Below are 12886 nucleotides of genomic sequence, written 5' to 3'. Positions count from 1 at the left end.
CAGGAAGTACTGTACATTTTCTAACCTGTTGGACACCAATTGCTATGACATTTTTCCTGTTTGTACCATTTTTTCTTCTGTATTTTATTTTTAATAATTGTTTATTTAAACAAGGTTTTAATTAATTACTAAAACATTAATAATTGTACAAAATGATTATAAACCTCCCTGAAGATTAAGGTTAGTTTTTTTGGAGGATTTTGATCATTACTATTAATACTTAATAATAATAATAATTAATACTTACTAATAATAATCATTAGGATACATTAATTTACATTTATAATAATTCCATTTATTTTTATGGTAATACAACAGATCTTTCTGTGTAATTATTATTTTGGAAACACGAGGATGAGCTACATTGTCTCAAAAACTAAGGTTTTACTGAATTTTTCACCTTGATTACAAAAAAAATAAACAACAAATATAGAAAACTAAATAAATAATAAATTGTAGAAGAAAAATTAAACAAATACAAATTATAAGCATAATGTGTTCTATTTATGATGTCAATTTGAACACGTAAAATTCATTCGATTTTTGTACGCAGCCATTTTTGTTCTATGATGTATACCTGATGATGTCTATTTTAAATAGAAGAAAACTTTAGTAAATATTTTCATTATTTATTAATCACATGGTTGCTGGTATTGGTTTGGTTGTGTTTACAAATTCGTTAAAAAAATACTCTAAAACAAATGAGAGAATGAAAAGGTCATTAATAGTAGTTTGAATAATTTGCTAAACACTGTACATTAAAATTCATCAAAAAAATGATGATATTTTGATTTAATAGCATTTTTCTGCATATCTGTAAATTTCATAAGATTACCCTAAACATTTTCAAATAATTTCTGTCTTCTTAAAAGAAATATTAAGATTAGAGTGATAAATACTATTTTCTTTATGAAAATTTCTAATATTTATAGATTTAAACAGAATAATAATACACACTTTTATATATGCTAATTTGAGATAAATTATCAATAGCAGATTATATGAAATATTTATTGAATAAATGCAGTTAATAGTTAAATCACTAAATTGTCCTTTTTGCTGACTTTAAGAATAAAGGAACAAGGTTCAACTCATAATTCAGTCTAGATAGGCATATGCACTTTGGTTTTTAATTTCAGTCATTTCTAGTTTCTTTAATTATTTTGCTAATTACATAAATAACTGATTTTTACAGTTTAAATTATAATGATATGTTAGAGTACTTATCATAATTTGATTTAAATTTTATTTATTAATATTAATTTTGAATAACTTATATAGGAATCCTCATTAATTCAAACTCAGATAGTTCGAAATCCCATTAGTTCGTAACTACACTTTTGTCTCGACCAGGGATTTGGAGAGCTACTTGTTAAGGAATTCAGTTAGTTCAAAATATGGTTACTTCATAATTTGAAGTGAAAATTCTGTTTGAACTGTAATAACCATACGTTTAACTTGTTATTTTAGATTGAAGTGTCTCCAAGCTATAAGAGAACAACAGACCAAAAACAATGCTAATCTGCTCAATATGGTTTTGCTATTACAATCACACATTTTCGGTTGTCATCTTAACCATGGACTACCCTTTTCTCTCGTATCACATAAAATATGTCTGGTTTCCGGGATTGCAAGATTGGGCTATGAGTAGCAGATTGAGATATTTGTAGGCTCTAGGCTACTAGATTTGGGCAACTTACTACTTTTTGGGCCGCTTTAAAAATAATTTTGGCTACAATTCAAGGAATTCTGCTTTACTTTTTATAAAACCTATCTGGCAGCCTGTGAGGTTCTCATTAGATATGTGTTGCACAAGTTATATGTTTCTATAGTCAAAGTGGATCTCATAAAAATTACCAAGAATTAGTAATCATTAGCTGAAAAATTTAGAAAAGACTATTCTATAACATCAGAGACAGAAAACTTTTAAGACAAAAAACATTTTTGATTATTATTATTGATAAGCAGTATAAAATAATAATTAAAAACATGTTTCTGTAGATATTTTTGCTGTCTGTAATGTGAAAATGTACATATAGTTATTGAGAATTTTATTTTCAAAACATCTTTAAGAACTTATAATATGCAATGTACTTTACACAAGTAAAGTAATAAAAGTAAACACAAGTTTTCAAATAATAAATAAAATCTAAATAATATAATATAGAATTGTAATTCAAATATAAATTGTAAAATAATACTTTTATATAAAACTAGTGTAAAATAAAAAATTTTTTCAAAATTTTTATTATTTATATACTTAACAAAATAATTACAGGAGCTAAAAAAAAGCTGAAATTAAAAAATCAGATTGCTGATTTCCTATCTAGATAAGTTATAAAAGAATAAATTTAAACTTATTTTAAAGTGTATATTCTTGTCAAAAAAACTTAAAAGACAATTCAATGATCTCATCACCAAATATTTATTTAATTATCATAAATGTTAATTTTAGATAATTATATGTTTGACTATGGTTAGACGTTCAGTAAAAAAAATTGCTCGAAGGTTGCTTTTAATTAAGAAAAATTCTGCTTTTGTCAGTTTGAATCATATCTATTATCATCAAATTACTTTTCTGAAAAATTATTATTATTATTTATTTATTTTTAATATTTAATTAAAAATAAATAAATAATAATAATAATTTTAATACAGTATATCTCCTATAATGATTTTTGGATTATCTACTTATTATACCAAATATACATAATTTGATAACACATTATTTAATTCTATATATTTACCAGAAAATAAATTAGTTCAAATAGCAATTTATGTACTCTGATAAAAAATAATAATAATCGAATGTATATCAAATGTATATTGTTGTGACGTCATCTTAATCGCGGGCTGCAATTTTTAATCATCTTTTAATTTAAAAAATAAAGTAACTTCTGGTCTAAGTCTGGCTCCAGTTAACTATATATGCTTTCTGAATCTTATCTCAATTTTCATCTATCTAACTCCATTCTTCAAATTAATAATGCATGATAACAGTAAGAATTGCAACCCAATAATATAATGCAATTAAGAATTATTAAATTAAGCAAAACATTCATTGGTTCAAAACTTTTGAATTACCGTATTTTCCGGCATATAAGACGACTGGGCGTATAAGGCGACCCCTGACTTTTACAGTTAAAATATAGAGTTTGGGATATACTCGCCCTATAAGACGACCCCCGACTTTCAAGAAGATTTTCCTGGGTTAAAAAGTTATCTTATACGCCGGAAAATACGGTAATTAATCCAAAAAATTTGTAATATATATAATAAATTTTTAATCTTTGAGCTTAGTTTTGATTATATTTTACACAAAAGTGGTTTTCATTCGATTCCCAAAATAGTGTCTTTATCATAACTTGTAATGAATCCATAAAATAAATTTAAGTTACTATTTTTGATTCCAAATATGCATTTCATCAAATGCATATTTTAAAACCAGATATGCATTGATAAAAAAAAATATATTTTAATGTTATATAATCCATGATAATTTAGAAGACTTACTTAGTAATTGGATAACAACCAATGTATATCAAAAATTATTTCAAAGATACAAGATAACATTTTGTAAATATCAAAATGTCAATTCATACAATTTATGTTTTTAAAATTATATATATATTATATTTATTTTTTTGAAAATAATAAAATGATCTTATTGAAAGTTTTCTTTATTAATAAACTTTTACGGTACTAATTTGATTCCTAAAAATTTTTACTTTTAATACTAAAGTATTAAATATCATATTTATGAGCAATAAGAAATTTTTTTCATAATATTACAATTCACAAAGTTTATTATATTTTGAAAATTAACCAAAAATTTATTATATATTACTCTTAAATGTTTTCAGTATATTTAATTGAAGCATTTAAGATTAATGTAACTTGTATCTGAAGTCATGAGAGATTTAATGTTTTAGCTGTAAATACTTTATTGGAAGTTCTTATGATAAAATCAACTAAAAATGAATTCAAAATTGTATCAAAAATCAATAAACAAGACTTCTTTTTTTAGTTTTGAATTCATATTATACAATTTCAAAATTAAAACTGTAAAATATAACCTTTATAAGATTTCATTATTTAAATAAAATTAATTAATTTAAAAAAGCGCATTGAAATTTTACTAAAAATATTTTAATTCATTTTAATTGGAGAAAAATATTTATATAACAATAACAAATATTTAAACAGGAATTAAAAACTTATTTTTTAAATCAACAGGATTTCCATTCTTGTTATTTTAACTAAATTTATCTATGATTTTTTTCAAATGGTTCTGGATTTTCATTTATAAATACCACAATTTGGATAACTATTTTATATACATTATTTAGATAGTGTATTATACATAATTATTTTAAAGTAATGTAAAAATTATATTTTATTTTAATAACTTTTTATAAAATTCTGAATTTGAGATAAATCAACAACTCATTCAAATTTAATTGCTTATATATTATCTCCAAACTTTAAAAAAAAAAAAAAAAATTGAAATTTTTAATACAACAGGTTCTCTATTTTTGCATTTTTGTATAGCTAACAAATCATCAGTTGATTGGTTATATTTTATATCATCGCTTCCAGTTTCTACTGTTTTTTGAAGAATGCTTCGTTTATCTGTTAGCAAACTGCATTATCAATAACTTATTAGTTTCTTGGACTGACACATTAAACCACTCAATGAGTCGTTTCTGTTAAAGTTGACAAAAGTAGAAGACAAGAGTACACACAAATGCTATAACAGAAATTGTTTTGATTAAACAAACTGGTTGCACATGAAAACACACCTTATGTGGACTTTTAATTTATAAAGTTTTACCTAACAGACAAGTTGCAAATTCCAATAATTTATTATACATACAATATGTTATTTTTCCAATACTTGACTGTAATAACTACATAATTTATAACAAATTTTAGCAATATTATCTTTCTCTAAAGAAAACATTTCCAAGCAAATGTTCAAAATCATCATTGACTTGTTTAGATATATATAAACATACAGATTAACATATGTACTTACAAAGATTCATTATGTAAGATTCATTTTTTTTAAAACTTAATACATGTTTATTCACATACAATCTAGTGGCATAAAACAAGCTTTTCATTTACATTTACATGATATCTGTTTTATGTCACTATATAAGTATTACATATTAAAATTTTGGAAATTCTCTTTTTTTTTTACAGAATTAAAAAAAAAATTGATATTATAAAAAACATTTTAAGTCAAAAGTAGAAAATTTAAAATAATGGCTTAGATTACTGCAAAAATTAATTTGATTTTGTGTAAAAATATGTATATAAAATTGCATCCAGATATTAATTTCAGCCATAAGATAATAATTACTCCTCTCAGTTTATCCAAGTTTATAAAATATAAACTTGGATGTTAAGCTTTAGCATAGGGAATACTTTACAAAATAGTATAGAAAATTTTAATTGTTATATATAAAAACATAGACTTTTTAATACAGTAATATTTATAAGTAAGTAAAATAATTAAACCTAATCCAATTAATTTTATTTCATAGAAGTTGATACAAAATAATTAATATTTTTTATGTTTCAGAAAATAATAATAATAATAATCTAACTTAAATAAATATTTTAATTAATTAAATATGTTTAGAATTAGAATATCTTAAGGAATATTTTTCATCTTGTTTATATTATGCAAGAACAAATAATTGTAAGGCTCATTTATCAAATAATTTATTCCAACAGTAAACAAAATACTTTAGATTAGTAGTTGAAATTCTGAATAATTGCAATATTTTATTGGAATCAAGTTTGTTCCAAAACAGACTTAAAACAGTTTACTAAAATATAAATTAAGTTTTTCATTTTAATTAATTAAACAAGAATTAAATATTTTGTTTTCAATTTGATAAAACTACCATAACTGATAGAATTTTAGTTACTTAAAACAGATATAATTTGTTTAGAAATTGTTACGGATATAGACGGCCAGACCGATAAGGAATCAGCCTACCAGTCTGGGGACCCGAGATCAAATCCAGGCAGTCAAACAAACCCAAAGAATTTTTTCGGGTAGTCCATCCCAGATACGTCAAGCCCATCTGTCACCACCCACTCGACTCCATTGTGAGTCTGGTCAAATTAACAATGCATATTAAAGTAACTTAAACACATACAAATTATTTGTAATGTATTGAAATTAGAAAATTCAAACAAGCCATCTTTATACCCGCCAACTTATCGACTCCCAAAGATAGAACAAAAGCCAAACACACCAGAGTTTTTCCGAACGGCTTTTACGGCAGAAATGCAATACGATTTCAACAATCAGTAAGAAACTACGAAGCCAATTCTGTAATACGCAACACACCGTAATAAATTGTTATGGTCAGAAAGCCTTGTTGACTTCCTAATCTAAATTCAAATATAAAAAATCTGCAGCTTATGTACCTCGTCAAAAGAATGTAAATAAAAGTGAAGACTTTTAAGGTGGACAACTTTATAAATTACAACCTAAATCCTGTTGTGTTAGTGTGAAACTGCCATTACAAGTTTTAAGAATGTAACCTTCATGAATAAATAAATAAATAAAAAAAATAACTGGTGAGAGTATATTTATAACAGAATAAACTTGTTATAACATTCATTAACTGCTAATTGTGATAATATATTTTATTATAGGAAACTTTTGATATAAATTACTGAATTTAATTAAAGTAGTTTATAAACACAGTTTAAACTGTTTATAATCAAATTAAAACTTAATTTTATTAACATAAGACAATACTTTTTCCTTAATTCATTCATTTAACATGAGCTTAATGTAACTGATTAAAATCATATAAAAATCGATAATAAGCTTACTTTGCCTGTTTTTATCGTTTAAGAATACTTTAAAATGTTTTACAATTTCGTGATTTGTCACTTTTCCGCCTTTTTCTATGATAAATTCTTTCACAGACTCCAAGCTAAACGTCTCCGCCATTTTCTTCTCTCAAACCGGTTGTTTACAGAGGGCATCACGATCGACGTGTGGTGAGTTGTTTCGGGAATTTTTTTTTTTTTAGGGATATTTCCCTCGTTGGAGTAAATATAATCAAATGGGGAAATCGAACGGAAATATAATGATAATTTAATGAAAATCGTTTATATATTTATTCTCATTAAAAATTTAATATTAATTAATTAATTAATTAATAATTATTACAATTAAAAATTAATTTAGTTTTTATTAAATATTCTAAAACGAAAATAAAAAGTCGATAAGAGACATAATTTATTTTTTTAAATTTAAAAGTAATGATTAATTTAATAAAATAAAAAATAAAGTTTTTTATTATTATTTTTTTTATTATTAAACGAAATTCTTATAAGTAGGGATATTTTACAGGAATTTTCGTAGATAAATTTTAAAATTTCATATCAATTTCGATTGCAGCGCCGCCTGGGTCGAGAGAATTCTTTGGCAAGAGTGATGATGGCAAAGAGAAAAATAAACGGTGGCTTGTCAAAATAGATTTTGAAATGGAAATCTTTTGGGATAAGTTAAGAGAGAAAAGTTGCTAGTAGCGAAAAATTTACAACTTCAACGCTAAAAGCGTGTATATAGGATAAACGATATATAAAGTCTTGTAGGATTTTGTCGTAAAGAAAGATTAGAAAAGAGGAATATATGACAAAAGAAACTATAAATGACAAATATTGTTTAAATAAATATATATACAATCCTTTAGCAAATTTATCCTATTATTTGTTATACATTTGTTAAATAATTTGCTTTTTAAAAGAAGGAATTTAAATTGCGATTACATAATGCAAAAATATCTTTTTATACATAAGGGGAAAAAAAGGATTTCTTTTCATACATAAGGGAAAAATTATAATAAAGATAAGGAATTTGCGTGATGATAATTTCCATTTTTTCCCATTAATATTCTACTAAAGTGATTTGTGAGGAAAAATAAACCCGATACAAATTCATAGACTCGTTTTTAAGGACGTTTAACTTGATAGATAAATTCACTTAAGTATTATTACTTAGGCGTAAATTGATGAATATATATAAATACTAAAGAGTGTAATTAATAAATGTAAGACGTGTTATCAATGATAATTTAAATCGTTATTTAAAAAGAATTTTTTTAAAGATTTTTGAAGTTATTAACCTAATTTTAAACAAGAAAAATAGCGAGATAACATGCTTAAAAGCCTTTCTGACGCGTTATTAGTAATTATTTAACAAATTTCAAGTGTAATTTTATCAATTTTAATCATAAAATTTTCTTAATGGGCGATTTTTATGCGCATAAATAGAATTATAATGTTAATATATATATTGCCATACACAGGACATTGAAGTTATTCTGCTGTATAAAGAAATTAACATACAGTCAATTCGATTCAGAGTGCTTCTTTTCTGAAATTGGCGCTAAATCGAATGTGACGCTAAACTGAAGTACCTCAAACAGATGTCGCGTAGTGTTAATAATGTGATTTTGCCGTACAAAATTAGTATTTCAGAGATCCTGAAGGATTGGATTAATGAAATGAGGCAAAGAAACACTAGGGGGATCTGTCAAGTGATTGCCTATGGGGAAATTTGCCCCTATTTAGATTAGACACGTGAAAAAATCCTGAAAATTCCACGTGCCCAACCCGTTGGTCAAATGCAAAATTGTTTTAACCGCTGATCACTCGTGGCTCAAATTCTGAAGGATTCTCTAACACTCAGGAGGAAGATCCATTCATGAGTATCCACTGGCCCTAATTAGCTGGGTGATATATCAAAATTTTACTGTATAAATATATTTTATTTATTGGAAAAATTTTTATAACGATTTCCTTGTAAAATATTCTGAAACAACACAAAATTTCCAGCAATATTTCTTCCAATTTTATTACTTTATTCACAATTGATTCTCAGAATTAATTTCCCATTGTTTTGCTACTTTATAAAGCAGGATAGACGATGATAAAATCGAAAATTGTGTAAAAAAATATAAAAGAAAACGCAAATTTAAATAAAATTTTAAATTGTAAACAAATAAAATAATACATTTATTTATTAAATCGTGAGTGAATCACGAGTAGAATTTAATTCACAAATAAGTAAATGTATATGATATGCGGTAAGTCAGCGATGATATGTTTACTGGAAAGAAATGTCTGCCAACGTGAATACTTCCAACATTTTTTTTTCCGCACGCACTTAAAAAATATATTTTACTTCTAAAATAATGGGCATTTGTTCCCACGGAGAGCATCCCTACTCGATTTTATTCTATTTCTCTTCCTTACTTTTTACTTGAAGTAAGAAATGACGTTATATAGAGTCTAACATTCCTCTTAGGATGTACAGTACAGTTTGTTATATAAATCTATAATTAGCCTATATACGCCTATATAGGGAAAGGGAGAAAAGCCGGAAAAGTAGCTCTATATTGGGACCCAGTCGGAATTTACATAATGAAATTTGAATCTCTAAAATCAATTTATGTAATATCAAGTGCATGAAGAAGGAGAAAATGTGATAACAGAGAGCGTTACGTCATAAAGTATAAATAGAGAAGACCCGAAAGGTCTAGGATGAGGCCACTAATCGCTCTCTACGGCTATGGTAATAACGTGTATAAATTTCTTCTTAAAAATCTGTAGCGGTAGATTAAGACCATCTAGACCCAAGATTGGGGCCCCTCTACATTATTTTACATCATAAATTAATAACGTCTAATTGTAGCTGTGGAATTTATTTATTTATTTATTTATTTTCCTTTACAAAAGGAATAGTCTTGCGACAATAGATTTCCTTCCCCTAATTAACAGTAAAACCGCGATTAAAATACAAGTAAATACTATAAAATTACCTATAAATTACGATAAAGCAATTTTATCGTTGTAGTTGTATAGCCTAATTTTTTAATTTCAAGGCCCTTGAGACCCGGGCCCCTAGGCATGTTCCTCACGTGTTTAGAACTATCAGCATTAATGTAAATAAATACAAATATGTATTCTTTATATTAGCTATAAACATATATATTTAATTAATTTATTTATTTTTATTAAGACCTTTATATAAATTCCTTTAAAAATTAACATATATCTTCAGGCTTATTGTCTATATTTTATATTATTAAGTAAACGAATAAATCCTATTTTTTAATTGTTCAAATCGAATTTTAATCACTTATTTTTCTATTAAAATAATTTTTAAAGTGTAGTGTTTTAAGCTGTATTTTTTTTTTTTTTTTTTTTTTTTACATTTGTTGACTTTACAGGGGGAAGAACTGTTGAAGGTTTCCACATTTACAAATTCGATTTATGTTAGAGTACTAAAAATAATTTGATATTCGGCACTAGAAATGGTTAAGATTTTCGAGCGGAATAAGACCTTTCCTCTAAAGTATAACATGCCTTAAAGTTATTAATCAAGTGGTTAAGTAAGCAAAGAAAACCATCGATAAAGAGAGGGAGACAGGAAAACAGGAGGAATTTAAAGTGACAAACATACAAATGTCTTGTAAAGAATCACATTTGGCCATCTTCCCTACCTTTCAATCTCTGCCAAATCGAGATTTTTAATCCTTTGAAGACACTTCTTTTTTACAGACAATAACAGCTGCTCGACAATTTCTTCATGACATATCAACCTTCACTGATGTTTTAAGCTCTTAGACATATTAAATATCAGAAGAGGTCGGCCTTTTTGTGTTTTCTGATCCAAAATCGTCTACAGTTTTTTTTTAATTTTTTTTATTTTTATTTTTCTTCCTGAACTGCGTTACTTTGAAAGGCGGCAAATGGGGGAAACCGCTGCTGGTGTTATCTATCTCAGCGTGCATCCTTTCGCCTCCTGCTTTCTCCTTTCTGCAGTAGGTCCACTAACGAGAAGTATCAGTTTGAATTTATATTGCAAAAAGTGTTAGAAGAGCCAACGTTTCTGTCTGCAAACTGCTCCATCTCCGGCTACTAAAGAGATAATGATGTTGTATCGGGAGCTCTCTACCAAAATTTATTATCTTGTAAATATTATTAAAGCTAGGAGTGGGTTAACGCAGTTTTCTGTAAGTTTGAATTTCATTCTACCGACTTTCCTTCGATTTTTTATCAAAATTAAAGGATTATAAATAGGAAATACAGTCGTAAAATTAATAATATTAACCGATTTAACTCAAATTTTGTTAAGCTAAGTGCTTGGTTTAATGTATTCTAGCGAATTTCTTTCGATTTTTTTTTTTCAAAATTAAAGCATTTTAAATGAGAAATGTTGTTGTTAATTATAATAAAAATTGATAATTAAGCGATTTAATATTAATTTTGTTAGTTGCTTGCGTGTTTTTGTGTAGCAACAAACGGGAAAAGTTGTGTTTACTTGAAGTACAGTGACGTGTATCGCATAATTAAATTGAGCCTATAATCTAGATTTGTATAGGCCTGTCACTGTAAATCATTAATAGGCAATTTAAGTAATTATTCATTAAAAATACAACTTATTTTTACGTATATGACATTTAAAGCGTGCTTTAGAGCGTGAAAAATTTAAGAATAGTATAAATTTTAATGTTTAATTTTTTCCAAGTACTGTAACGTTACGTTATGTGTAATCGATAAGGCCTACAACAGAGGAAGCTAAGTGTCAATTTTTGAACGATTTTCTAAATTTATTAACGGAATTTAATTGAAATTCTTGTTTAATCATTGGCTAATATCGATTTTTTAAATATAAAGTAAAGAAAAACTCGGAGGAGGAAGGACGTTGTAACGTGTCACATAATATTCTTTAAGAGTAGATTTACATGTTAAGCTTCGTAAGTCTTTTCATCATAACTTATCTGTAAGGGGATTTTGTACAACTCACCCGAAATGGAAAGACATACGAGAAAGTTCTCATAATTGTCAAAACTGACTGCTCTGATAACAAATTACAACAGAAAGTTAAAATTTATGCTTTTTAAACACTGCCCTAACTTGTTCCCTAGCATCTCGAGGCCTTAAGAAGATGACCTCGCAGAGGTCAAAGGTTAAAAGTGCTCCATTCACATACCTCTATAGCAATGGTGCAACGAAAGAGAGCAGAAGAAAGGACTGACTTTGATGAAGAATACTTTGAACTGCATCATTTCACCTGTTATTGATTCACTTAAACGTGACCCCCCCTCACTGTAACCACTTTATGCAAATTTTGATTTGATTTTCTTCTATAGACCTATATTTAGGAATCTCGGACGTAATTTATGAAAATTTTACTATATTTTGCATACGTAAATTGTTTAAATGTATGTGTACGTCCTCGAGGATGTATAAAAGGAAATTGCCTTAGAAAAATATTTAATTTTTGATCTCGTTTAGAAAAATCTTTCTTTAACGACTTCCTTACAAATGTAATCAATACAATTCCGGTTATTATTTTATTTTATTTGTTTATTTTTTATTAATAAACCTATTTAAAATATAGCACGAAGGTGAATACATTTTTCTAATTAAATACTTTAAAAGTCTTCAGAATAGCTTCATGAAGTTGTACAGTTTACATGAAGACATAGGAAAATCATGGAAAAAAATATTCAATAGGGAAGAAAAGGCATTGAGAACTCGAAACAAACCATTAAAGACACATAGAAGGAGTTTTAAAAGGCATTAAAATGTAGTAAAACTATAGGCCTACACAGAAAACTAATAGCACATAAGTAAGATTTAAACCCATATTGAAGTATATAAGTAATAAATATACATATAAAAACACGTGTTTTAACTTAAAGAACATAAAAAATCCCTATTTTACGTTAATTATTCCACAAAAAAGCACCTTCTAAAGTAGAAATAACCCCTTAAAATATTTCAAAAAATATATATTTTCTAGACAATATAATTAAAAATTCGCTTATTTAAG

At 26.1% G+C, this 12886-nt stretch overlaps 1 protein-coding gene across 1 annotated transcript in view; it reads right to left on the bottom strand.

Moving 5' to 3' along the window:
- Positions 1 to 7028, bottom strand: part of LOC136974696 (ankyrin repeat domain-containing protein SOWAHC-like) — a 59502-nt gene extending 52474 nt beyond the window's left edge. Inside the window, exon 1 of the mRNA XM_067269638.1 lies at positions 6865 to 7028. Within this exon, the coding sequence (XP_067125739.1) occupies positions 6865 to 6985 (121 nt within the window). The 5' untranslated portion in view covers positions 6986 to 7028. The remainder of the gene's footprint in view (positions 1 to 6864) is intronic.
- Between the last annotated feature and the right edge of the window lie 5858 nt (positions 7029 to 12886).

This window comes from Centruroides vittatus, unplaced genomic scaffold (assembly GCF_030686945.1).
Source record: "Centruroides vittatus isolate TY-2023 unplaced genomic scaffold, ASM3068694v2 contig_352, whole genome shotgun sequence".
Classification (NCBI taxonomy): domain Eukaryota; kingdom Metazoa; phylum Arthropoda; class Arachnida; order Scorpiones; family Buthidae; genus Centruroides; species Centruroides vittatus.
This window is presented reverse-complemented; position numbering and strand designations above follow the sequence as displayed.